This window comes from Oncorhynchus tshawytscha, linkage group LG10 (assembly GCF_018296145.1).
Source record: "Oncorhynchus tshawytscha isolate Ot180627B linkage group LG10, Otsh_v2.0, whole genome shotgun sequence".
NCBI lineage: Eukaryota > Metazoa > Chordata > Actinopteri > Salmoniformes > Salmonidae > Oncorhynchus > Oncorhynchus tshawytscha.
This window is the reverse complement of record NC_056438.1, coordinates 59,954,292-59,981,284: the sequence shown is the minus strand read 5'-3', so window position 1 is coordinate 59,981,284 and position 26,993 is coordinate 59,954,292. Positions and strand designations below refer to the sequence as shown.

General features: G+C 43.2%; 2 protein-coding genes across 9 annotated transcripts in view; both read right to left on the bottom strand.

The window, feature by feature from the left end:
• LOC112260554 (tetratricopeptide repeat protein 39C-like) overlaps positions 1 to 8,038 on the bottom strand; it is a 30,459-nt gene extending 22,421 nt beyond the window's left edge. The window contains exon 1 of one of the 4 annotated variants that reach the window (XM_042328816.1): positions 7,489 to 8,038. In XM_042328816.1, the coding sequence (XP_042184750.1) occupies positions 7,489 to 7,628 (140 nt within the window). In that variant the 5' untranslated portion in view covers positions 7,629 to 8,038. The remainder of the gene's footprint in view (positions 1 to 7,488) is intronic. The other 3 variants (XM_042328815.1, XM_042328814.1, XM_042328817.1) reach the window with 3 other exon arrangements.
• Positions 8,039 to 8,191: 153 nt separating this feature from the next.
• The window catches only part of LOC112259612 (laminin subunit alpha-3), a 118,869-nt gene continuing 100,067 nt past the window's right edge, over positions 8,192 to 26,993 (bottom strand). For 4 of the 5 annotated variants that reach the window (XM_042328809.1, XM_042328811.1, XM_042328810.1 and 1 more), the window contains 32 exons: positions 26,754 to 26,905; positions 25,339 to 25,449; positions 25,090 to 25,201; positions 24,094 to 24,261; positions 23,626 to 23,822; positions 23,316 to 23,432; positions 23,043 to 23,197; positions 21,299 to 21,440; positions 21,060 to 21,159; positions 20,839 to 20,955; positions 20,542 to 20,712; positions 20,078 to 20,229; positions 19,609 to 19,812; positions 18,457 to 18,605; positions 18,195 to 18,357; positions 17,949 to 18,076; positions 17,360 to 17,507; positions 17,123 to 17,221; positions 16,833 to 16,996; positions 16,510 to 16,627; positions 15,947 to 16,087; positions 15,565 to 15,713; positions 15,222 to 15,353; positions 14,699 to 14,822; positions 12,272 to 12,405; positions 11,964 to 12,144; positions 11,616 to 11,759; positions 11,123 to 11,288; positions 10,518 to 10,672; positions 10,144 to 10,237; positions 9,885 to 10,004; positions 8,192 to 9,659 (listed from right to left, as the gene is read on the bottom strand). In XM_042328809.1, coding sequence (XP_042184743.1) covers positions 9,514 to 9,659; positions 9,885 to 10,004; positions 10,144 to 10,237; positions 10,518 to 10,672; positions 11,123 to 11,288; positions 11,616 to 11,759; positions 11,964 to 12,144; positions 12,272 to 12,405; positions 14,699 to 14,822; positions 15,222 to 15,353; positions 15,565 to 15,713; positions 15,947 to 16,087; positions 16,510 to 16,627; positions 16,833 to 16,996; positions 17,123 to 17,221; positions 17,360 to 17,507; positions 17,949 to 18,076; positions 18,195 to 18,357; positions 18,457 to 18,605; positions 19,609 to 19,812; positions 20,078 to 20,229; positions 20,542 to 20,712; positions 20,839 to 20,955; positions 21,060 to 21,159; positions 21,299 to 21,440; positions 23,043 to 23,197; positions 23,316 to 23,432; positions 23,626 to 23,822; positions 24,094 to 24,261; positions 25,090 to 25,201; positions 25,339 to 25,449; positions 26,754 to 26,905 — 4,553 coding nt within the window. In that variant the 3' untranslated portion in view covers positions 8,192 to 9,513. Of the gene's footprint in view, positions 9,660 to 9,884; positions 10,005 to 10,143; positions 10,238 to 10,517; positions 10,673 to 11,122; positions 11,289 to 11,615; positions 11,760 to 11,963; positions 12,145 to 12,271; positions 12,406 to 14,084; positions 14,346 to 14,698; positions 14,823 to 15,221; positions 15,354 to 15,564; positions 15,714 to 15,946; positions 16,088 to 16,509; positions 16,628 to 16,832; positions 16,997 to 17,122; positions 17,222 to 17,359; positions 17,508 to 17,948; positions 18,077 to 18,194; positions 18,358 to 18,456; positions 18,606 to 19,608; positions 19,813 to 20,077; positions 20,230 to 20,541; positions 20,713 to 20,838; positions 20,956 to 21,059; positions 21,160 to 21,298; positions 21,441 to 23,042; positions 23,198 to 23,315; positions 23,433 to 23,625; positions 23,823 to 24,093; positions 24,262 to 25,089; positions 25,202 to 25,338; positions 25,450 to 26,753; positions 26,906 to 26,993 lie in introns of those variants that run through there. The other variant, XM_042328812.1, reaches the window with a different exon arrangement.

Here is a 26,993-nt window from a genome sequence, read left to right as displayed (position 1 = left end):
AGTGGAATGGAGGAATGTTCCTTCATCTGAGCCACATCTAAAACATAGGGAGGAGATATCTGGGTTGAACTTGTGCAGTCTAGATGGGGTGATATAGAGCTGATGGAGGAAATTTAACCAGATCAGTCTGTATCTGGAGTTCAATGTGGATGTAACACCATCCCTGCATAGGTCACTCCATAGACCCTCATCAAGATTAATACCCAGATCTTTTTCCCATCTAAGTCGGGGTTTATCTAGCTCAGGCAGTGTTAGTCCTGACATAAGAGCATTGTAAACACGGGAAATGGTCTTGAACAGTGGTTGGTCTGCGTGGCAGAGTTGTTCAATAAGTGACATCTTAGGTCCCTTGAGAGTCACTCTAATAAAGTTTCATAGTTGTAGGTAGCTAAAGAAGTCCCTGTTAGGCAAGTGGTATTTCTGTTTCAGCTGATCAAAAGACATAAGAACTCCCTCCTCATAACAATGTTCCAGAAGAGTGATCCCCTTATCAGACCATGGTCTAAAGTTACTATTCTGGAAAAACATAGGGATCAATCTATTGTTTCTTAAAGGGGTTTTAGGGGAAAGGAATCCCCCTCGTCCGAACAGCTCATGTAGTTTGCACCAGGACAGAATGTATGATTAAAGGGTTGTCTGTGATGGTTTTTATAGATTTTCTGTCCCATTTGTAAAACAATTCTGCCCCAGTGTCATCATTTATTTACCTCAAGCTTTTCAATGTTCAACCATGAGGGAGAGGGACCATTGTCAAACCTCAGCCAGAAACCTAGACTGTGCCGCCCAGTAGTACATTCTAAAATTGGGGAGGTTTAAGCCCCCTTGACTGTAATCAAGGGTCAGTTTATCCAGTCCAACCCTAGGGGTTTTGCCTTTCCAGATAAAGCGTCTGGTCAAGCTTGTCGAGAGAGGAAAAGAATGCTGCGGGAACAGGGATAGGGAGAGATTGAAACAGATACAGAAATCTGGACAGGACATTCATTTTAATTACATTGATTCTACCCAGTAGAGTAAGAGGTAAGTCCATCCATTTACAAAGGTCACCCTCCACCTTTTGCAACAAACTGGCCAGATTGGGTTTATAGAGTTTGTTCAGATTACCATCCACCATTATGCCCAAATATGTGAAGCCCATAGGCAACCATCTAAAAAGGAAACTTGTGCTTGATGGTATGATGGTCAAAGACAGACAACGGTAAGATTTCGCTGTTATCAAAATTGACCTTATATCCAGAGAAAGAACTATAACACTGTAGTAGGATCTGCAAGTGAGAGAGGGAGTGTTCTGGGTTTGTTAGAAATAAGATAAGGTCGTCCGTAAAGAGTGATCATTTATGGGTATGGGGGCCCACCTCAAAGCCATGTATGTCAGGACACGTTCTAATAGCCTCAGCCAACGGTTCGATGGCGAGGGCAAAGAGGTGGGGGTTAATTGGGCAACCTTGTCTGTTCCCCCTATAAAGCGGGAAAGAGAAGGAAGTAATCCCATTGGTAGCAATCCTAGCTTTAGGAGATTTGTAGAGTGATTTTATCAAATTTATAAACACGGTACCTAAACCAAACTTTTACAAGACGCGAAAGAGGTATGGCCATTCAACCCTATCAAAGGCCTTTTCAGCGTCGAGGGAGACTGCGACACTAGGTATTTTGTTTTTGTTAGCAAGGTGAATTATATCAAAGAACCTTCTGAGATTATTGGAGGACAATCTATTAATTATGAAGCCAGTCTGATCTGGGTTGACCAACAGGGGAAGACATGACTCCAGTCTCTTAGATAGCATCTTGGTGACCTGTTTACAATCTGTGTTAAGGAGAGAGATTGGTCTATAGGAGGCGCACTTTAGCGGGGTTTTCCCTTTCTTGTGGATTACAGTAATCACTGCTTGAGAGAAAGACTCTGGAAAGCAGTTGTCTTCCCTGGCTTTTTTAAGTACCTCCATAAGGCAGGGGACCAACAGCTCCCTAAATACTTTATAGAACTCCGGAGGGAAGCCATCCTCCCCAGGAGATTTATTAGAAGGTAAGGATTTAATGGCCTCCAACAATTCAGGAACTGAGAAGTGTTCACTCAGGCGTTCGCTGTCTTCCCCTGGGAGGTTGAGAGAGGAGAGAAAAGAGTCGATCTCTGATAGATCATCGCTTGATTGGGAAGTGTAGAAGTCTTCATAGTATTTCTTAAAAAGTATTATTAATTTCAGTAGGGTCGAAAGATCTCATTAGTAAGAGTTTCTATATCATTAAATTGTCCTTTTACTTTCCTCTGCTTTCAGTTGCCATGCCAATACTGTGAGCTTTCTCTCCAAGCTCGTAATAACGCTGTTTTGATTTAGTGATGGCCCTCTCAGCTTGATATGTGTTCAGAATATTATATTTCAGTTTTTTATTTACCAAAAGCCTGTATAGGTCTTTAGTCGAGCCTCTTTGGTAGGTTCTCTCTAGCTCGGAGATTTCAGATTCAAGGGCACTCAGTTCCGCACCGTGTTCTCTTCAGCACTTTAGTATAGGAAATTATCTGTCCCCTCAGATAGTTTAATTCTTTGGGACACATTGAAGGCCTGTCAGGAGCGGAGGGTTTGTTTGTCAAAGTAAAAATATTGATCTGCTCTTTGATGAATGCACAAAATTCAGGTTGCTTTAGGAGTGTAGAATTTAGTCTCCATCTATATGCTCCATTTACCTTGGTATGAATGGAGATTGATAATACCAGAGGAGAATGGTTACTAAGCAATCTGGGGAGATACTCGACATCTAACACTGTATGAACCAGTTGTGTCAATAGTAAAAAGGTATCTATGTGTGTGTGTGTCTTATGTGGGTGTGAATAAAAAGAGTAGTCCCTATCCTGTGGGTGCAACTGTCTCCAGATGTCTAGTAAATTGAGATCTTTCATGAATGACATGGTGAGCTTGCCGGCTTTGGTAAGAAGTGAGGGTTTATCAGAAGACCTATCAAGAACTGTATCTAAACAAAAATTAAAATCTCCTCCAACCAGTAGCCATCCTGGTGGTGCTTGAGCGACCTGAAGGAAGACATTCTGAATAAACATATGGTCATCGAAGTTAGGAGCATAAATATTCAATAGGGTCCAAGACTCTGAAAACATATGCCCCTGCACCAAAACAAACCTGCCAGAGGGATCAGAGATGGTGTTGTTGACACAGAAGGGGATGTGTCTACTTATCAAAATTGCAGTTCCTCTTGCTTTGGAGTTAAAAGAGGATGCAAAAACTTGTCCTACCCATTCCCTCTTCAATTTCTTGTGTTCACTGGCTGTAAGATGTGTTTCTTGTAAAAACACAATGTCAGCCTTTAATTTCTTAAGGTATGTATAGACTCTTCCTTTTAATCGGGCTGTTATTAAGATCTTTTACGTTGAATGTGACATATTTTAGTGGATTAAGCATAGGTTGGGTTTCAAATATGTAACTGAATGGAAATCTATCACATGTAGATAGTTAGGAAATGTTTCAACTTTGGTTTGAACACAGAAGTGACCCATGTGTCTCTTTAGGAAGGAAACAATAAACATTAAAAAAAGGAATTAAAAAATTTAAAAATCCCACCCACCCCGATTGTCAGACTAAAACCACAATCCCAACAATCAAACATGAATACACTTGTAGAGATACGTTGCTGCTCGCTTTCCATCTTGCTCTTACTAGCTAAACCTTGGCGTAAACTAAAACCTGCGAGCTCTCTAAATTGAAAACAAACATTGTGAATAGATATTTATGGCTGAATATTTACTGCCCACGGTAAGGGCTGCTTGAGTCTCTTTTCAAAAGATTAACATAAATGAGGGGGAAAGCAGTGGGCATAAACCCACTTATTTGCTTTGCCCAGTGGATATGGACTAAACCAAAATATACTCTCCTGTAAATGTAATAGAACTCACCCCGGAAAGATACGGTTAGTTGAAAATGTACAAATTAATTATAGCGACCGGAAGACATCAGAAGTTCAGTCCGGATAAGAGAAAACAAACAAACTGCATCTTATCCCCCAGAGAGACTGTCCTGGCTCAGACGTTGCGCAGTTCTTTGAGAAAAGTGTGCACTTCTCCCGGTGTGCCTTTGTACTGAACTTTCATCCGCGCAGGGTGGATGAGGTAGCCGGGGATGTTATTCTCCTTCAGTGCTTTGGCGGCATGTCTGAACTGCTTGCGACGTCTGGCGAGATCCGCGCTCATATCCGGGAAAAGGCCTCTTGCCATCGATGGTGATGTCCCCTTTGGCTCTTGCGAGTTGCAGTATCTTCTCTCTGTCTTGGAAATGGAGGAACCTGATCAGGACGGCCCGTGGGGGCTCATCTGGCCGGGGTTTCGGCGCTGATGTTCTGTGGGCGCGTTCGATTTCCAGCGGCTTGGTGAAGTTGATTATACCTAGGACATCCAGGATCCATTGAGTGAAGAAACGGACCGGGTCACGACCCTCGCTGTCCTCTTTCAATCCCCCCACATGGATATTACTAAGTCTGTTCTGGTTCTCCATCTGGTCTACCTTGTTTTTCAGGTAGGCATTGTCCTTCTACAGTTGTATCAGAACCTGGTCATGTCGAGTGATGGTATCTTCAACTGTGCTAATGCGCAACTCTTCCTCAGTCGTTCTCAAAAGAAGATCATTCATGGAGGATTTCAGGTCGTCAATGGAAGAATGGAGTTCAGACGATTTCTTATCAATTTTCATAGAAAGACCTTTGTTACCATCCTGAATTTCCCGGAGGATAGTAGCCAGCATGTCGTCAGGCTCGCAAGAAGCTGCCGAGAGCAACAGTCTGGAACTGTCGTCTGAGTTATGAGGGCTAATGCTAATCTTGCTAGTTGTAGCGTTAGCGTTATCTTGGGAATCAACAACGTTTTGGTCGTCCTTCTTGTCTCTCGGTCGGAGGTCCATGGCTCTTTGGGAAGGTAAGTACTTGACAATTTATCAGCCGATGTTAGAATATTGTTTCAATGTTGTTATTTAGGTAATAATAGAATAACTTTGAAGAGGTCGGCTTGTCAACGTCTGCTCCGCGGCATCACGTGCTCCCCGCGCGAGACAACTTTACCAGCACCATAGCATACATATCGATGAATCGTTGTGACATATGAAATACGAGTAATAGTGTAATCATTGTGTAACAAAGTGTTATTTAACATGCACCTTTTTTGGTAACGCGCAAAGACCCAAAAGATGTTCCATAGAAATCCTGGTTGAGAATGAAACGACTGAACAACAAAACAGCACAGCAAGTAAGTCAAAGAAATTGGTTTTGATTATGGTTTTACTGGTAATGGGGACATACTTAAATGCCAACAAAAAAATAACTTTTTGGTCAGTGTGGTGTGTGTGTGTGTGTAACCTTTATTTAACTAGGCAAGTCAGTTAATCAGTTAATAACAAATTCTTATTTACAATGACGGCCTCCCCCGGACGACGCTGGGCCAATTGTGTGCAGCCCTATGGGATTCCCAATCACGGCCGGATGTGATACAGCATGGATTCGAACCAGGGACTGTCGTGACGCCTCTTGCACTGAGATGCAGTGCCTTAGACCACTGCGTCCATGTGTGTGTGTTAACTATTTAACTGTACTAGAATGCTTAAAAGGCCGGTAAAATTTTAAATATCGGTTATGGGTGTCGGTTTTTTAGCAAGGAAAATATTGGATATCGTCGACAAAAATGTCATATCGGTGCATCACTAATTTAAACACTTTGCTGTAGGCTACTATTTACTAGTTAACAAAAATACTGTTTGTCATGTAAAATATATTCACCCCACCCAGTATTGTATTCAAAGCTTACCAGGGAGCATGTAGTCCTTGGCTCAGACAGTTTAGTCGTGTGGGCTCAATAGCATCTCATTAGTGTGCAAGATCTTGAGAATCAGTTGTACATGTGATGGAAGAGTGCACTGCACATGTGATGGAAGAATGCACTGTACATGCAGAGGGTTGCAATTCCATTGAATTGGGGATAGTATAACCACAATATGCCACCAGGTCTAAAATTGCCTTGTGTATCCCACAAAAAAAGGTCCACTGATGTAAGCTAACATTTTTTATGAATTTAAGCAAAATTCCCCAAATTCCAGGGCGTAACTTCCCATGAAAAATGTCCAGATATGTACCACTAAGTTTCTGATCCTTTGCAACCATACTCATGATTCACGATTCATTCAGGACTATCTGTATTCATGGTAGCATCCACATTCATGTCGAAGTATATAGAAACATATTATTTTATTTACAATAAGTTACTCCAAAACAATCTGAAACACAACCAAAACAAACAGCAAACACATCCAGCGTCACAAGATTGATGTAATCATTGCATGCTAAGAATTTGGGAACAAAATACTAAAAACTTCTGACTACTTTAATACACATAAGTGTATTTGTCCCAATACTTTTGGTCACCTATAATGGGTGCTCTACGTACAAAAAGTGCTGTAATTTCCAAAACGGTTTACCGATCTGGATGAAAATACCCCCAAAATTAAAGCTTACAGTCTGCACTTGTGTATCAATGTATAATTTCAAATCCAAAATGCTGGAGTACAGAGCCAAAACAGCAAAATTGTGTAACTGTCCCAATACTTTTGTAGCTCACTGTATATGTCTAGTCCAGTTTGGCTTACTCATCACAACAAGCCTCTCAAAATAGCAGAATAGTGAAGTGATACTGATATAAACTATTGCAAATGTGCTTGGAGTCAAGAGTTTTGCATTGAGGGGAAAAGGGAAACGTTTCATAATACAGAACTACAAACAAACACTGAATTAAATTATCTAGCATGACAAGAGTGAGGTGTATAAGAAGGTAGCTGTGGGGAGAAACAACATAAGATCTGTGGGAGAGAGAGAGCTTGCAGGGGTGACAGAGACTAGAGGAAGAAGGTGCTTTGCTGCTATCTGCTGTGTAATGGACGACTTTCACACTTCACTGAGTCATGGCTACAGTATGTCATGAGATGTGTAGGTTCCCTCAGTTGCACCCTCCTTATTTGGTCTGCTTGAGGATACACCAATAAAAGTGTGTGTGTGTGTGTGTACTTGGACTCGTGTGCAAGCACACACACAGAATACCACGTGTGTAGGCACAAATACTAGTCAAAAAGGGAAAATTTGGCCCAAATGACTAAAATGTGATTTATTTTTGTCTCATGTTTAAGCACCAATGCACACTGACAACTGATGAGGGACAGTTTGAGTCCCCATTGTGATCTTGCACACTTGGATGGGCCACTTGGAACCCAATGTCAAGATGTCATTTTTAGAGCTGTTGCTGTAATAGGTGATTGAAACGTGAAACTCGTGAGTTAACTTACATTGCAACACATTAGCCTATAATAATCCGTTTCACGTGGGCTTGCACAATCGAAAAAAATAAACAGATCACGGAACAAAATATGATAGCTCCTCAATTTCAATATTTCCTAAATTAATTAACCAATTACAGTGATAGTCTATCATCTCATTATTTACGGAACGGGACAGTCTGACCTGTATTTTCTGAACAGATCGTCACTCTCCTTGAATCCGTTGTTGAGCAGCATGTTTATTCCTTTAAATGCCAACTCTGCGTCGTCAATCTGCTCCGCTTTCTCCTCCACATGTTGCTGGGCTGGTTCTGGTTTCGCCATCGATCACAACCCGTATATTTAGTGTCGACAACGGATTGACAAATTGTCAGCGCGCACCGCCTATCGAACCAAAACACACCAGTGAAATGGAAGTGACAGCGGCTAGACTTGTGGGGGAGGTGTGCACTGCACCTCGTCTCGTTGCAACTGCTGTACAGTAGCCTGCTAGCACCACCCACTTCGAACTAACAACGGCTATTTCATGTTCTTATAAATAATACTTTAATTCCAGCAAAAAGTGTTTGCGGTACAACAATACCGTTTAGTTACATCGTTTTCTTCACCCTTTTGTATGTCCGTCTTTCTCTGGGTCGGGGTACGTGCCGAAATAGAAACGCAGCGCGATCATATTTTTCTTGTCGACAGGGACTAGCCAATGAGCGTTAAGTGTGCACATGTGAGAAGCACTAATTATCCAACATTTCCAATACTGTCTGGCTCCAGCAGGTATATATATATATATAAAACATATATATAAAACATCAGGGAGAGGGTAATATGCTCTATATTCTATATATCAACTCATGTGCATAATGTACAGAATAATATCCAAAACATTTTAATATTGGATATGGGCATGCTGTCTGCTGTATTTTATTAAAAGGTTACACATAAAATTTAAACACCAAGTTCAAAAGAATTACAAGCATTCAGAACTGACATAAATAGGCAATGAAGACAGACAGATGGACAGACATGATTAACCCACTCACAAATGTTGAATGATATCAGTGGTCAAAAGGTAGGAATGCATACATGTACAATAAAGGGTGGCCAAGTGTAAAGTAAATGGTAGCTGGTGTAACTGTCAACAGTGAATACATTTGCACTGAATGTTTCATTATGGAAAATAGTAATCAAGTATTATACACAATTATATACATAGCTTAGTCTGAGGTATATCCACTTGTATGTGAGAAAACCAAAATAAATATTTAGTTTTTTACATTTCTCAGTGGTCCCAATTCGGTTGAATATCATTTTCGAGACTAATCTATTGAGGGAAAATGTCTTGCTTTTGAACCTTTATTTAACTAGACAAATTCTTATTTTCAATGAGAGAGAGACAGATTTTTACCTTGTCAGCTCAGGGATTTGATCTTGCAACCTTTTGGACACTAGTCCAACGCACTAACCACTAGGCTACTTGCCACCCCAATAATTTTCACCAAGAATTGACTATTCCCAAATTCATATTGATTATTAAAAATTATTCTGAAAGACAACATTCACATAAAGAAATATCCCAATACAATTATAGTAGGCCCTACATACAAAAATTGATCAGTTCAGAGTTACATGTCACAAGAGATACAGAATGGTAATTTAAATCGAGTCCATTGTTGTGACTGACATTTTCTTTGTTAACTGGTCAACATGGCTTTTGTGTTTTAAAGTGCAGGGTTGCTTAAATTTGCTGGCCATGATGCAATACTGACCAAACACACACCACATCCACTCTAAAAATCTAAGGAAAGCTTTTATATACTATGGGGGAGGAGGACAGGAAGCACAAAGGAAGAGCCTAATGGGGTGAAACAGACATGTCTAACCCAGATGGTACAACATTAGAATATTAGAATATATTCAATAACAAGATGGTGATAATGAACACATTTATCACAAAATAAATATACTATAGTGTAACACTACAGACTAGCTCATCTCTCTTTATCTTTAGTTTCCTCATACAGAGCAACATACATGAATCTCTGAGCCGCTCGTATACCTATCAACACAAATGTGTGCGCGCGCACACACACACACACACACACACACACACACACACACACACACACACACACACACACTCTGTCTTTAGATTAGATTGCACATGGCAGCCAGTAGACAGTGAACATCCCAGGATGTGGTCATGGACTAGACTCTACTCAGCAGGACACTCTCTGAGGTTGACTGGACCGAACACCCCAGAGAGCTTCTCAAAGGAAACCGGGTCCTCGTTGATCTTCATGTTCTGGATGCAGCCCTTGAAGGACTCTGTGACAGGGAGGGTCAGGTGCATGGACGTCTCTGCACAAGGAAAAGTCAGATACAGTACTGTATTCAAGAGGCAAAATAGTGATGGAGTCTAAATTCAGTCTGACTATATCTTTGATTCTATCATTCACCGTCCTATAGGATGTAAAGGTTATTATTTGTGTAAAATACAAGAGGGGCTTCATTACAGTGGACGACAGGTCTGAAAGAGTTTGAATGTAGTTGTAAATCCAGTGTCCTCTCCTCCAGAGTACCTACCTGGAATGCCGCCTACATAGAGAGGGTCTTTGGTTAGAGTAGAGGACGAGGAGGACGGTCCTATTTTGTGGTCACCCTCGGTGTCCACATGCATCTCCACAACATTGTTCCTCTTGATCACTGAAGTGAGAAACACACACAAACACACTCATTCCCCATGGGCGTCACTTATTACATATTAAATATACTTATTACTATGAATTTGTAGCTAGCTAGTTGAATAGAGGCACGATATAAAATGTTATAACTAAAGTTGTACCTGCAACTCTGTGGAACATTCCGTCACACAAGGGCTGCTTGGGCTGGACGGACACGTTGAATTCACCTGCTCCATTGTTCACCTGTGCCACCACCTGGAGAAACACATGTGCATCACAACACTGCACAACAGACTTATGGCTGCTCAGGTACCAGTGTCTGCAAGGAAACTCAGCCTAAAATCAGCCTGAACTAGAATCACGTTTTAAATGCTTTGAAAGTCAAATGTAACCCTTGAGAGGTCTGAAAGGTCAGCTTGAAAGGTCAAATCTAACACTTGAGGGGTCAAACTAGTCCAAGAAATCATGTGTCAAGGAAACAATTTCAAGGCTGTGACTGGCCCAGTCCAGACAGCATAGTGCAGGGCAGGCTCACCTCGCCTCTGTGCATGTAGAGGCTGAGGTGGTGTCCAGTGTTGGGCCCACGGCGAGGCCTGCTGGAGTCCCCCGCATGGAGCAAAACACCAGTCAGACTCCTGGGACGGATGTCAAACACCACCTCAAAGCTGGAGCCCACAACAAAGGAATCATCTGGAAAAGACATCATCATCAGCATCATCGTTGTTATGATTCTCATCTTCATCATGCACCTAATCTCCCGTGGGCAGACTCAGCGTGTAGACTGAAGAATCTGACGGGACTGAATGGGATGTGTGAGATAACGAGCTGCAGTAGTTCTGGTTGTGGGGTTTTCGTCACTGGTTATTTAAACATTTCAGAATTGGGTGAAGGCAAAGCTTGAACTGCTTCGCCTCGAGTGCTTGGCGCGTGTGCCCACACGGATCGGAGGGGGGGCTTTGGCTGAGAATTTACTTTTGCGAGGGTGGAGGCTTCCTTTTTTGCCAGAACTCAAAATTTCTAACACGTATGAACACAGAAGTTAATCACGCAGTTGACCAAATTACGCAAGATTTTACTTCTGGGTTAATGGAGATTATCCTGCACCATATTACCAATCTCAATATTTTGTTTTCTACTCACTGATAATGACATATGCCCCTCTTCCTGAGAAGTAGGCCCCACTCTGTGCCTGTCCGTCAAAGCAGGGACCAGCACCATGATTGGTGGTTGGTTCTGGCATGGGAGTGCCATTCATCTTGAAGTTGCGCACACAGCCAATCACACTTTGCTTTGGGAGGCGCTTCCACTGAAAGTAAAGAGAAAATACAATACAATTTTGGGGGTATGAGTGTATACTGTATGTGTGTTTGTGTCTGTGTGTGCCTGTGTGTGTCAATCAGTAGAGGCTGGTGGGGGGAGCTGTAGGAGGACAGGCTCATTGTAATGGCTGGAATGGAATCAATGGAATGGTATCAAACATATGGAAACCCCGTTTGACTCGGTTCCTTTTATACCATTCCAGCCATTACAATGAGCCTGTCCTCCTATAACTCCCCCCACCAGCCTCCACTGGTGTCCATGTGTGTGTGTGTGTGTGTGTGTGTGTGTGTGTGTGTGTGTGTGTGTTGGCTACCTTCAGTTCTTTGTTCAAGGAATCAGGAGCACTTCCCATGTAAAGAGGAGAGATCAATTCCATGGGGGTGGTTAGCTGTCCACCCTGAGCCCTGATACCATCCACTACCAACCGGAACTTCTTCTTCTCTAGGCTGAATATTACCTGCAGAGGTGAGGTCACCACAGAGGACAAATAAATGTACATCCCTGTCACTGACTGATTATAGTGCCACAGAGTAATTTGGTAAGTTTTCTCTCATGAAACATTGAAAAGCTACTAAATAACTACTGCAGACAACTGTTTGTGAATATATGACGTGAAACAACATTACAGAGTGCAGATTGTCTTAGATTGTAACTCACTGACCGAGTGCCACTTTCCATCGTTGTACTTCTCCCTGTTGAAGATCTTTTTGCTCTTGTCTACTGACAGTCTGATCCTGCCCTTGGACAGGTAGAGAGCCACGTGAGAGCTCCCCCCTCTGGTGGCTGCATAGAACAACAGGCCTTTGGCAGACTTGGTCCTCACGTCCAGGGAGAAATTAGGTCTGGTGGAGGAAAGAGACATGAGTCAGGAAGGAAGTAAGTAAGTAGGTAAGTAAGTAAGTAGGTAAGGAAGTAAGGAGAGAGAGAGAGAGAGAGTGAGAGAGAGAATGTGTGAGCGTGTCTACTCACCTGGGCTGGAGTTCCTGGGGAGTGAGGCTATAGCTCAGGCTACTCACAGTGCCCCCAATGTGGTAAGCATGTTCAACCAGGGCAGGGTGTGCACACACAGAGAGACTGTCATCTGACACCTCAATAACACCATCCTATACAGAACACACACAGACACAGAGAAACGGGAACTCAATATTAGAGACAATGGCTTAAATATGTGTATGCGATTAACCTCCAACAAAGCACTGGGGTGGGACTTGCCTTAGTCAATGGAAATGTGATTCTGAAATGCAAAGACAGATTTTGGAGGATATAGAGCTTTGGTGAATATGACACTCTGCTCAATGAAACCTTAACGTCAACCAACTGAACAAGGTCAACTAACTGAACAAGGAGACTCAGTGTTCCACAGAAAACAGTTATGAGCCCATTCTCATTCCTGAGTCCTCCTTGTTGTCTACTGTAGGCCTCTGGGAGTTAGAAACTGTTAAAGATGTCTCCCATTTGGGGGTGAAAGCTGCTTTGAATAGTAATCTGTTGATAGGCTTGCATATTTTCCACCACACTTTCCCCATTATCACCATCTCTTTACTGAAACCTGAATCACGATCACGATCTTCTCATTTCTAAGATGTGTGAGATGTATCACAAGTCGTGTTTCCTCCACAAAAATGACATGATACTTCCCAGTCTGTCATTTTGTTGTTTCGTTTCAGTTTAGGTGTGGAGGGAAGGAATGAGGGCAGGAGCCAGTAAGTGTAGCTTTTGATATGGCATACATTCTTTTGGCAAGATACCTCGTCATAATTGCCTCTGAACATGTGTGTGCCATGTATATGCTCTTAGTATACACATAATCATTATAAGATCTGCTTGCATGTACTGTATTTGCATTAATAAAGATGCATATGAAGAAATAGCTTATAAACAACCAAATAGGACACTCACGCTTGGCACCATTTTAAATACTCCACCAAAACTATATGGTTATTATATTATTCATGGGGGTAATTGTAATCCTAGCATATGGTTGTGCCAATCTGTTAGTCATTGCATGTTTTCATTGGGAAGAGTTGGTCTATTAATGCATTTTAATCAACAGAGCTGAGGTGTTTAGAGTGACAGTGATTGACAGGTGCTCACAAAGAAAGAGATAAGTGAGCTTAGTGGTTGATTTATTGTTGGAGACTTAGAAGATCAAATCATTTGGATAGACAGAGGCCAAGGTTCTCAGGTAAAAATGCTTGAGAGAGCATACATCAGTCAGTGGTGGCTGGTGGCACTTTAAATGGAGAGGACAGGCTCATAGTAATGGCTGGAACAGAATTAATCGATTGGTCTCAAACACATCAAACACATGGTATCCATGTGTTTGATACCATTTCATTCACTCAATTGCAGACATTATTGAGCCGTCCTCCCCACACCAGCCTCCTTTGGCATACAGTAAGAGATGCATGACAATGATGCACACACAAACTCTAACACTGCTTATGCATGACAATGATGCACTGCTTTACTCAATACTCTGTGTAATGTTCCAGTATACATTCCAGGTATTCACAGACCATAACTAATACTGTTCATTCCTAGTGCAATGTTCCAATAATACACCCTCTGTCATTCCATAGTATAATAATATTATGATAGTATATCCTATTATGATAGTATCTCTGTATAGACCATAGATCATTCATTAGTTCATTGGTCCTAGTCATTGTTAATAGGGAGAGCAGAAAATGAGTGAGGGCAGGGCAATGACCTAACATCAGGCTGGTTGTTACCAAATGGACTGATGATGATAGTGAATGAGTGAGTTAATAGATGCTTGTTAATCACTGGTCAGAAAATTGGTTTATTGTCATGAAACATGCTTAAGATTGAACAGTGTACAAATCAAAAGCGAAACAATGCTCATTAAATAATTGTTTTTAATAGTTAGTTTGTATTTAATAATAGTAGTCATGATGATGTGGATGTCCATGCAGTACAATAGCAATGGGCTTGTGCAAACATTGTGTGAGATGCTCATATTTCTCATGTCAATATCAATTCATCCTCATTAGTTGGCAGGTCGTCCTTCTCTTCATCTCTGGAAACAAAGCAGCACAAAACACTGTGAACACCACATAAACTCAACATGCATGTGAAGCATGGGATAGATGCTGAAGTGATAACTGACACCAACGACTGGCTTGTTGCTACAGTAGGTAATCATAGTACAATGTTATTGGAAACTTGGATTGTCTCGGTCCAACATTAGGACAAGGGAAAAAAAATACAATCGTGATTGGTTTGACAAACACAAAACATACAAAAAAACATGACGCTTTCCTGACGGTCTCACAAGTTATTTGGTAATAAAGGTAGTCATCAGTTAGGTAGGTCATTATTGTAAGTGAATCGTTGTAAATTTGGCTAGCTGAGTTCACTGTTCGTTCTCACCTTCCTGGAGGTGTTTCGGTCGAGCATCAGTTGTGGAGGTCTGTCAGCACTACACATATCTAGCAGCACATCTCCTGTAGAGCTGAACTGACTCAGGTCTTCTGCTCTGTACAGAGAGTCAGGCCTGCAACACAACACAACACACACAGCAACTTTCAGGAGGTGATACAACCAGGATAGTATCTAATATCAGGACATCAGTGCACTATGAAACGTGAACTATTGAATGTTTAATGTCAACATTAAAACTACCATGAAACCTTCCTGCAAAAATAAACTTCTACGTTATGCTATGTTATGTTCTAATTAATTACTTGCATTTCATATTCAATGTGTATTTTTTGTATTCTGCAGAGTTCATTTGCACAACGGTCTCAATATTACTCCCTGCTTCAATAAAGGTTGAATAAATAAAACTACGACAACAGCCATGATGATCACGACATGTATATAACAACTATTACTACTGCTGTGTTGTTACTAACGTTAGACTTTGAAATAATACACAGAGATGTGAGCTTACCTTCTCAGGTAGAGGTTGGAGATGCAGCCTTTGAAGGTGTCTTTCCCCAGGAACACAGAGTCTGGGTTTGAACTGAAGGAACCTGAGGTTATCTGCCCTCCCAAATCATCCTCATCTATCCGGAGCTCAATACTGTAGGGCAACACGAGACATGCATTCACATATATGGTACTTACAGTATATGTGTCAGTGGTTACCAATCGGTATAGCGAGTGTGTACTGTACTGTCACAACAATCATATAGTAAGTCTCAATCTTCATTCATCTTCATTTCACTTTTTTTTTCTGAACATGTGGTTTTCATAGACTTCTATCAATCTATCTTGACTGTTTGATGTTCTACCTTTGAGGAGACACTCTCCTGGTGGCAGTTAGGTAATGCCATTTGCCATCCTGGTACTGCTTGCTTGATTTCAAAGATTTCCAAACTTCGTCTTTGAATGTCAGAACCACGTAGCCGTCGACCAAGGCAAGTTCGATGGCACCAATGCTCTGTCGGAGACCGGGTGGGGATAACGATTATTTCAAACAGTCAGTCCACTTACATTTGCTGTATCCTAAAGCTAAACTGTTAAAACAACTGTTGAAGGGAGGGAGGGAGGGAGGGAGGGAGGGAGGGAGGGAGGGAGGGAGGGAGGGAGGGAGGGAGGGAGGGAGGGAGGGAGGGAGGGAGGGAGGGAGGGAGGGAGGGAGGGAGGGAGGGAGGGAGGGAGTAGTCTACTAACCGACTCGGTGTTCTGCAGTAGAAGCCCCTCTTTCTCAGAGCTCTTGAATCCCAGTGAGACTGTGATATCATTGGCCAGGCTGAAGCCTTTAAGAGCAGCTGACAGAGAACTGCCCACCTTGAACTCTGCTTTACGAGATGCCTGGAACACAGAGACATTATCATGCTGTTACTAACAGTGGACTGGAGTCAGTTACAGCATCTTGGTAGCATCAAAATACACGGTACTGGCACACAGAAATGGCTTCCTGACAGTATCAGTTATAGTTTCCAGTAAGTAAATATCATAGTGGCATGAATAAAAATATAATTCCATGGTATTGATATTATGTGAGAATTCAATAATTGAAAAAAGGCAGTCTATTTTCAATGACTTATCAATAAACTGAAAAGTAAAATCTATTTATTTCAAAGGTTTTAACATTTTTTTAAGTTTAAAATCAACTCAACAAATTACAGACAAATTACTTCCTGAATTAGCTACCTTCAATTCAAATTGACCTGAAAACGCTGACTTACTGTGTTGACCACATTTGAAAACTTTAGTGAAAGATGAAGACTTACCAGGAGGTCCTTGGGACAGCCCCGGCTGATGCCCACTTTTTCCTGGAAGTTGGGGTACTTGCTGTTGAGCTTGACGTTCTTCATGCAGCCCTTCAGTGGCTGGGAGGTGATGTTGTGTCTGTGAGCAAGAACACACGAAACACAATTTTATTTAGACTCCTCTGGTATGGTGTAGGTTTAGGGAAACAGTGTACTACCAATAACGATTTAAAACTTACTCAACATCCATGTAACATGGGCAGAGTTTGATCATCAAAATGGAATACCAAACATGGGCCAAACATAATAATAATGTTCCTAGTAAGTGGATGAAATGCACTCACCTTTCTCTCAGGGCTTGTGGTAGGCCACCAATGTAGTAGTCTGCATAGTCACCAGGGGTGTACTGGACATTAGCCTTGACCACCTCATTTCCTGCTACACGGATCTTCATCTCTTGGCTTCCTTTAGACTCCATGATGATCAACACTTCTGCCGAATCTGCATCCTAAAGAGAAGGAAAAATCAGGGGGAACCATTTAAGCAAAAACAATGCAAATTCTACAATTAACCAAATATCAAAAAGGATCAAACAGACAAATTATTCCACCCATCTAGCGCCAACTGCCTTTACCACTGGGAAGACTTTGGTGGTGCTTCGTGCTGGTTCTCTGAGCAGGTTACTGTGGATGACAACGTAGCCTCTCTCGAACGTCACACTGTAGTAGTTGTACTACGAAAAGAAGAAAACAAGCAACGTTAAACACAGCCAGTGGACAGACTGACAACAGTACAGAATTTCAACAGCTATTCAAGTGTCATCAACTTTACCACACCAAATGTTTCCCAGTAGAAAGAATAAGTAGCCTACCTCATTTCCAATGTAGAGGAGAAGCCCATTCTCTGAGCGAGTGGAGATGGTCTGGGTCAGGAGGAGGGTGGACACCATGACACCTTGGGTGGACACCTTGGCATAGCCAGTCCCCTCGAAGTAGTCAAACACCACTGGCTGCATATACCTGGGCACAGGGGGATTCAATCAGAATAGGGTTAAGGTTAGAAGATGTAAACACTCATAACTACCTGGGGTATGAGGAAAACTATACGTTTTTAGATGCTACACTGGATGTGCGCGAGCAGTGTTCTCAGGCGCGAAAATAGAACTGCGGCCTAATTTTACGCTGAGCAGTGTGAGCCTCTCGCGGAGCCGTGCTGCTAAAGCCCAGGTTTCGTTGAAATGAATAGGAGCCATGTCACACTGTGAAAAGGTTACACGTCCAGCGTAAATAGTCAAACCACTTCAGACGTTTAGCAGTCAAGTGACTGACAGGTTAGATTGACTGTATAACAAGGACTCTGAGGCATTTTGAATATGGGACCTTTGGTCTTTGTTGTCCTCTGATCCAGAAGCATTATCTCCCGTCAATAACTCATTAGGCTTTCAGTAGCTCTAAACCAACCTCTTGCATGGAGTCTCCAGGTTGATCTTGACAGCCTTCTTAAAGTTGTACAGACTGATGAATCTGTCGTTGAAGGTGGACAGCTCGATGCATCCTTTATAGTTTGGGTAGTTGAGGGAGGCTGGAGGCTATAGAAACAAAGCATATTCAGGTATAATAAGACTAAGAATGTTTCAATAGTCAGGAATAGTACTGTCACCTAGGAACTGAAATGTTAATTTCCAGTCAATGTTTTGGGTTGCTTACAGTGAAGTTGGAGGGATAGCCCCCGACATAGAAGACCACGTCACTATGGTTCAGGTTTAGAAGGTTCCTGGTCAGCTCTCCCTGCTTACTGCTGGTCTGAGGAGGGTCCGGGTCATTAGATGTGAACAGTTTGGTGAGGATCACCTGTGCGTCTTGGTAAATTCTAAGAGATTGTAAAAAAGGTCAACGTTAGATCAGGGTTAGTCACTCAAATAACATTTCCAATTCCTAAGACTTGAGATGGACGAAGGTATGGTTTTACCTGTGCAGGTCCACCTTGTCAAAGAATGCCGGCTCAGAGGGAGACCTAGTGATGTAGTCTGTCTTGATCTCATACTCTTCCCCGCTCAGCTTGTACACACAGAACAGCACATTCTTCCTCAGGGCCATGCCAATGTAGTCTTTAGATGACTGTGGAGAAGAGAGGTGAGGACCATCAGTGGCAGCATTTCCAACCACAAGCAAACTGTCAAATGTATACGGTGCCATTATTTCAATGGAGAGGTATACAAATGATCCTATATAACAGGATCCAGTGTGGCTCAGTCGGTAGAGCATGGTACTTGCAACACCAGGGTTCCCACACAGGAGCAGTATGAAAAAGAATGATAAGAGTGTCTGCTAAATGACTCAAATGTATCAGGAGGATGGCGACTGAAGTGCCAGAGAGAGTTTTATGACCATAAAGCAAATTGCCAAATCTATACCATCCAGTTATTTTCACTAGGAGAACAAGGAACTACAAGGGCCAGGTTGTGTCTTGTCTAGGGCAACAAAGCTGCTGGTAATTTACCAAAGTTACCGGAACCTTCAGTAATTTTGGTAATTAACAGAAAATCTATGGCAATCTATTGTAACTTTGGTAATATATACTTGAACAACTTAGAAAAAAGATATGTGTCCACACTGTCAATGAGTTTCTATTAGATAGACCACATGGTCCAAGAGAAAAAACTCTTCCAACTATTTATTTTTTCACAACTGCCACCAGTTTCAGGACCAAAAATTGACTTCAAATACATATTGACATAGTCAAATAAATCAAAGTAAAAAATAATAATAAAAAAATATAGATAATATTTCATGCTGAAACACTCATATTAAACACCATTGTTATTCACTAAGTTGATGGTTTATATTTAGGATAATATTTTACAGTATTGTAATTCTATTTTAAAATGATTTTAAATGGTTATTTTGTATATTTTCATATGATAATCCCACACAGAGGGCCAGAGATAATTACAGACATCTGTGATAATCTGAAATACCCAAAAGGGCAACTAGATGTCTTGTGATACATTACTTAAAATCCTTGAAAGATACCAACATTTTGGTAGTTTACTTGTAAACTTTGAAGGTTTTAGATAATATACCCTCCTTTTGCAACCCAAGTGCTGTCCAGTCCACTCACATCTTTGTTGCCGAGGTAGAGTACGAACATGTCTCCCTTATCTGTGGTGGTGCTGTCCTGTCTGCGTCTGCGTGTTCCATCCGCGTGTTCCATCTGTCTCTGCAAGGACAGGGACAGGGCAGTGTATGCCTTCAGGTCCTCCATGTCCCTGGGGGGATGCAGCTCCACATGGCCCTCACCACTGAACTTCATAGGGACCACAATCTGGAGAGACAGGGGGAGGAGATGAGGAGAGAGGTTGTACATGGTTAAAGGGATCAGCAGTGTAAAGATAAATCATTGTTTTCCTTTATGGGAATAACAAATGATGGTACATATTCACCAAAGGCCTCTGTCAAGACCTAGACCTGCAATCCTTTCACCTGCATACTGTATGGCCAATGGAAGGGGAATAGGTAATACACAGTGGGCATATCTGGTGGGGTATAGACCCAGGGTGTGTGTGGGTGTGTGTGTGTTCTGTTCTTACCCTGTTGGCTGCGTCTCTAGCCTGCTCGATCAGCTCCTTGATCCTCTTGATGTTCTCGGAGATGTTGGTGACGGGGGACAGCTGAGAGCTGAGCTCTTCCACCTCTGAGATCTTATCCTGCAGAGACGGGATTGTGTTCAACAGATTCTTCACTGTGGATGGGGAGAGAGGGAAGGGGGAGAGGGAGATACAGAGAGAGAGAGAGAGAGAGAGTATAGTTAGACCTTTTAACCATTTTACACCTGTACAAAATGGGCACAGAGTGGACAGACATCGCTGTACATACAGTACTGTACATGCATGGTAATATCAGCAAATAAGACAAGTAGTATTAATTCAACCTTTATTTTCCAGGTGAGTCTCATTGGTACAGGATAGAAATCTCTTTTTACAAGGAAGCCCTGTCTACGGGTGTATATTCCCTCCATCCTATGCAGACGTATGTTAGTGGAGTGATCCCTCACCTGACTTGTTCACATCATCCATGACGCTGCTGAGGTTGGAGTCGGAGGGCATGACGTTGATCTTATCCACTTCCTCTCTGATGGCATTCAGTCTGTCCATGGTGGTGCTAGCCGTATCATTGGCTGACGCTGCCTTGCTCTTCGCCTCGTCCAACATGTCTCCTATGTCATCTGACGGGAGGAGAGAAGAGAGGGAATGAGGGAAGGAGGAGAGGGGCATATTCCTCCATTGATCAGTAATTCTCTATAATTTGAGCTGATCTATCAGACTTCCTCCTACTATCTGAGCCGGTTTACCTCTCATGATGTTGTTCAGCTCTGCCTGAGCGTCCATGAGGTCCTTCTCCAATGCTTTCTTCTTCTTCTCTGCGTCCTTCAGGCGTTTCTGCTGGGCTGTGAGGTGATCAGAGGCCTCTGTGGAGTCAAACCAGAGTTCAGTTCAAAGTCATTTAAGCCACATATATTTGGTTGGCTCCCTGCCAACTCTAAAAACTCTATTAGAACTTATAGCAACATACCTTTGAGATCTTGTTCTGCATCCTCTGCTTCCCTCAGTAGGTCGTTCCCGCTGTCTTTCAGATTCTTAGCTCTCTTTGTCAGGTCCTCTTTCTTCACATCCTATATTGCAAAATAATAACAGAAGTTTAAGAATATTGTTAAAACAGAAGGTAAAGCAAAGCCACATCAGCTAAAAGTTGAGGTGCTGAGGATTCATTATCTCTGTGATAAGGGTCTAGTGGCTGGACTGTGAACTGACCTTGAGGGCCTTGTCAGCTGCATCCTTGGCCTCCTTGGCTGCCTTCTCTGCAGCGTTGACCGCATCTGTGATGTTCTTGTAGGCCTTAATGGCGTCCATGGCATCACGCACATCAGAGCGGCCACTCGAGTCCCTCACAGCACTGTGACATAGGAAGATAGAAAGAGAGGAAAGGAGGGGAGGTAGAGAGAGAAGGAAGGGAGAAGAGAGGAAATGAGGAGAGAGAGGGGGTAGAGAGAGAAGGAAGGGAGAAGAGAGGAAATGAGGAGAGAGAGGGGGGGTAGAGAGAGAAGGAAGGGAGAAGAGAGGAAATGAGGAGAGAGAGGGGGTGGAGAGAGAAGGAAGGGAGAAGAGAGGAAATTAGGAGAGAGAGGGGGTAGAGAGAGAAGGAAGGGAGAAGAGAGGAAATTAGGAGAGAGGGGGGTAGAGAGAGAAGGAAGGGAGAAGAGAGGAAATGAGGAGAGAGGGGGTAGAGAGAGAAGGGTAGAGAGAGAAGGAAGGAGAAGAGAGGAAATGAGGAGAGAGGGGGTAGAGAGAGAAGGAAGGGAGAAGAGCAGAAAGGAGGAGAGAGGGGGTAGAGAGAGAAGGAAGGGAGAAGAGAGGAAATGAGGAGAGAGGGGGTAGAGAGAGAAGGAAGGGAAGAAGAGCAGAAAGGGGGGAAAGAGAAGGAAGGGAGGAGAGCAGAAAGGAGGAGAGGAAGGGAGAAGAAGGAAGGAGAAGAGCAGAAAGGAGAGAGGGGGTAGAGAGAGAAGGAAGGGAGAAGAGAGGAAATGAGGAGAGAGGGGGTAGAGAGAGAAGGAAGGGAGAAGAGAGGAAATGAGGAGAGAGGGGGTAGAGAGAGAAGGAAGGGAGAAGAGCAGAAAGGAGGAGAGAGGGGGTAGAGAGAGAAGGAAGGGAGAAGAGAGGAAATGAGGAGAGGGGGTAGAGAGAGAAGGAAGGGCGAAGAGCGGAAAGGAGAGAGGGGGTAAAGAGAGAAGGAAGGGAGAAGAGCAGAAAGGAGGAGAGAGGGGGTAGAGAGAGAAGGAAGGGAGAAGAGAGGAAATGAGGAGAGAGGGGGTAGAGAGAGAAGGAAGGGAGAAGAGCAGAAAGGAGGAGAGAGGGGGTAGAGAGAGAAGGAAGGGAGAAGAGAGGAAATGAGGAGAGAGGGGGAGAGAGAAGGAAGGGAGAAGAGCAGAAAGGAGGAGAGAGAGGGGGTGGAGAGAGAAGAAAGGGAGAAGAGAGGAAAGGATGAGAGAGTGAGAGTAGAGAGAGAAGGAAGGGAGGAGAGAGGAAAGGAGGCAGAGTGAGAGTAGAGAGAGAAGGAAGGGAGGAGAGAGGAAAGGAGGCAGAGTGAGAGTAGAGAGAGAAGGAAGGGAGGAGAGAGGAAAGGAGGCAGAGTGAGAGTACACAGGTCAACACACGCATCTGGATGTTCAACAAAGCAGAACAACAAACATGCAGCCTGTGGGGGATCTATCTGATCGCAGATCTATCTGGCACGACCCACTGAGGATGGAAACCACCCAACATAAACATCCCTGTTACAGAACCACAACGCCTGGCTCCAATAGTAGGTCGTTTACACTGAGCCTCTATAGCTCTCATTAATTGTGCTGAGCTATTATCTGGCATCTTTTGTTCTATCCTGTAAAAATGATATAGCGACTTCCATTACCTAAAACACAAAAAGATTTGAACTTGAGCTATACAACCAGCAGAAACTGCACTGTCCTCACAACCCAGGACCCAATTCCCTATAACTCACTCCTGTAGTTCCTTGGCCAGCTTGGCCAGGTTCTCAGCATGTTTTTCTGCTCGCTCCACAATGTCCTCTTTGGCCACGGCCTGGGACAAAGAGTTGACTTTCTTGGTGAGGGCAGTCCTGGCCCCGTCCAGTTGGGCAGCTAGCTGTTCATACTCCTGGAGAGAGGAGGAAGACGACAGGGTCACAGTGTTTTTACAGTCTTTTATGTCCAACAATCAACATTTCATAAAAGGGGAACCCTGATGTATTGTCATGGCTGGTCTGTGTGCTTACTGTCTTGCTGTCATCCAACATTCTAAGGAGGTCCTTTGTATCCTTCAACTGATCTTCTGCCATGGCTATCTGGTCCTGGACCTTCTTACGCTCTTTCCTCAGATCTTCCATACGTTTCTGAAGAACAAACACGATTCAATTGGTTAAGAGAACATTAAGCCACTGGAAACGTAATTGTGCAAACAATACTGATACCAACCATGAATTAACCATAGCAACGGAGACATGGTTACTGCACACACTAACAGCCTATACATGACTTCATAGTACCATCATGTTAGAAGTCTGGTACTGGGACTTTTATTATTACCAGGATGTCTTCCAGTGCCTCGGTGTTGAGTCCATTCTGAGAGTTGGCTTTCTTGACCATGTCCCCAGCCTGTTTCAGCGCCTCCTCCAGGTCCTTCAACTTAGCTGCATAGTCCTTCAGCAGACCCTTCACCCTCTTGGCTGCTGCCTCATTCTGATCATACTGCTTCGTCACATTGGCCTTGATGTAGTCCAGCACTGGGAGAGAGGAACAGATTCGAATAGAAATAGAAACTGACATTCTCGACTGAAGTTTTTATTTAAATCTCACCATTTTATTTGGTTGCTGATGGTATCAAACAATGTAGTCATTGTTATTGTGACATTAGGCCTCTTATCTGTATTTTAGCTCAACCTAATGTGGTAGTGTTCTCGAACATCAGACGTTTGATATTCTAATCTTTTGAAAGAATAGCTTTTAGGGATTTTAAGAGTTTTTGTTATTGAATGAACCAGGAAGAAGTCTTACGTTTCTGGGCCTCATCCCTCTCTATCTCAGCTGCATCTTTTTGTGGGTTGAAGTTCCTCTTCTCCATCTCCTTCACCATGCGTTCCGCCTCAGATAACATCTTAGCCAGGTTCTCACTGGGCACCACACCGCCACTGGAGCCAGACTCTGTCAGCTGCTGTAGCAGGACTACATCCAACACACATTCAGGTTTAGATAAAAGGGAGGGTGGGATGGGGGAGAAAGCGAGAGAGAGAGAGAGAGACAGAGAGAGAGAGAGAGACAGAGAGAGAGAGTGAGACACAGAGAGAGAGAGAGAGACAGAGAGAGAGAGAGAGACACAGAGAGAGAGAGAGAGAGACACAGAGAGAGAGAGAGACACAGAGAGAGAGAGAGAGAGAGAGAGACAGAGAGACACAGAGAGAGAGAGAGAGAGAGAGAGAGAGAGAGAGAGACAGAGAGAGAGAGTGAGACACAGAGAGAGAGAGAGAGACACAGAGAGAGAGAGAGACACAGAGAGAGAGAGAGAGAGAGACAGAGAGACAGAGAGAGAGAGAGAGAGAGAGAGAGAGACAGAGAGAGAGAGTGAGACACAGAGAGAGAGAGAGAGAGAGAGAGAGAGAGAGAGAGAGAGAGAGAGAGAGAGAGAGAGACACAGAGAGAGAGAGAGAGACACAGAGAGAGAGAGAGAGACACAGAGAGAGAGAGAGAGAGAGAGAGACAGAGAGAGAGAGAGACACAGAGAGAGAGAGACAGAGAGAGAGAGAGAGAGAGAGAGAGAGAGAGAGAGAGAGAGAGAGAGAGAGAGAAAGAAAGAAAGAAAGAAAGAAAGAAAGAAAGAAAGAAAGAAAGAAAGAAAGAAAGAAAGAAAGAAAGAAAGAAGAGAGTGAGAGAGAAAACAGATAAATAAAAGTCACAATAAAACAAAAGAGGATAATATGATAGAGAGACAGACCGAGGTGGACAAAGAGATTGAAAAAGAGAAAAAGCGAATAAACAGGAATAGTTTTTTTTTACCCAGGATCTTCTTGAGCAGGTTCTTAGCTTCAGTATCCAGGTCTTTAGCTCTCAGATGAGTCTTACCCACATCCTCCAGGACTCTCTGGGCATCCACAGCCCTGTCATCTGCCTGAATGGACAACAAACAAACAAACAAACACACATTAGCTCTACACAGCCAGCATATACACACCAAAACATATGCACAATTTCCCCCACTCATGACGAACCCTAATAAAAAGACATCAAGAAGTTCCAGTCCAGTACCTTGCCTTTGAGAGCGTTGATATCCTCGTTGACACTGAGAGTGTCCTGCTCTAGTTGGCTAACCTTGGGCTTCTGGCTGTTCACACTGGAACTGAACTTGTTCACCAGAGACTGTGGAGAGAGCACACAGCCTATTGTTCAATGCTTTATTATGACATGAGGTAGGGAGGGAGAGGAGAGGAGAGGAGAGGAGAGGAGAGGAGAGGAGAGGAGAGGAGAGGAGAGGAGAGGAGAGGAGAGGAGAGGAGAGGAGAGGAGAGGAGAGGAGAGGAGAGGAGAGGAGAGGAGAGGAGAGGAGAGGATGAGTCATGTTTACTGTTATTTTCTGATTGACAAAGCTAGTGAAATAAACAATGTAAACATATATTTCCCATGTCAATAAAGCCCTTTGAATGAGAGAGACAGAGAGAGAGAGAGAGAGACAGCGAGAGAGGGAGAGAGAGAGAGACAGAGAGAGAGAGAGACAGAGACAGAGAGTAAGAGAGAGACAGAGAGAGAGACAGACAGACAGACAGACAGAGAGAGAGAGGAGGGAGAGAACTCCAGTACAGTGGGATCAGGTTGTTGACTCCTCAGGCTGTTTGAGAGGTTGACAGAATAACTTGTTTACTCCTGTTAGCTTAATAAATGCTCACATTAACGTATGCTCACATGGAGTGTAGGAGCTGCTGTTATCACAAACGTGTGAGTTTAGCTACAACAAGTCCTGACCAGACCACTACCACTGCCGTACAGTGTGGTCTCTGACATGTGTTGACCCACAGCTCTGGGACAAACTGACTGACTTTATCCCACATGTAACTCTGTGTTGTTGTTTTTTGTCGCACTGCCTTGCTTTATCTTGGCCCGGTTGCAGTTGTAAATGTTGTTCTCAACTGGCCTACCTGGTTAACTAAAGGGGAAATAAAAAATAATTTAAAAAAATTCGCTGATCAGGAGGATTCTGAAATCTGAAACGCAACCAATAAAATGTAATTTGATAATATGTTTGTGTGTGTGTTTCTGGTTTTAAAGAAGTCCTCATAAGGATAGTCAAACAAGGAAAATTGGGACAAGTAGGGTTACCTTGCCGGTCCCCCACAAGGAGAAATGTTATGCGTAGGGGTTAGGTTTAGGGTTAGGTTTACAATTAGGGTTAGAAGGAGGGTTTAGGTTTGGTTACTGGTTAGGGGATATAGGATTTTGAATGGGAATCAATTGTTTGGTCCCCACAAGAATAGTAAAACAAACATGTGGGTGTGTTGAAATGTGTGTTAGCACACACAAGTGCATGTGTGCGTGCATTGAGAAGTAAGTGTACACTGTGTGTGTATGTAAAGTCCTCTCCCTCCCTCTCTGTGGCCTGTGTAGCCAGAGGGCATGGTGGTACACTTCATTACAGTAACAGTAGATATAGGCCATTAACACATTAGTACCTTGGTCTCTGTGATGGCATTTTCCAGCTTCCCGAGTCTGTCCCGAGAGGAGGCGGAGATACTGGCGCTGTCCAGCTGAGTCTTAATTCTCGCCAGCTCCTCATCCAGACGCTGCAGGTCGTTTATTAAGGTCTTGGCGCAGTCATCACACTCTGAGAACCACATAGACAAGTGTAATCAGTAGTTGATCATGACGAGGTAGGTGCCCCCATGTCCTGTCCTCGCGTTGAACCCATCAGA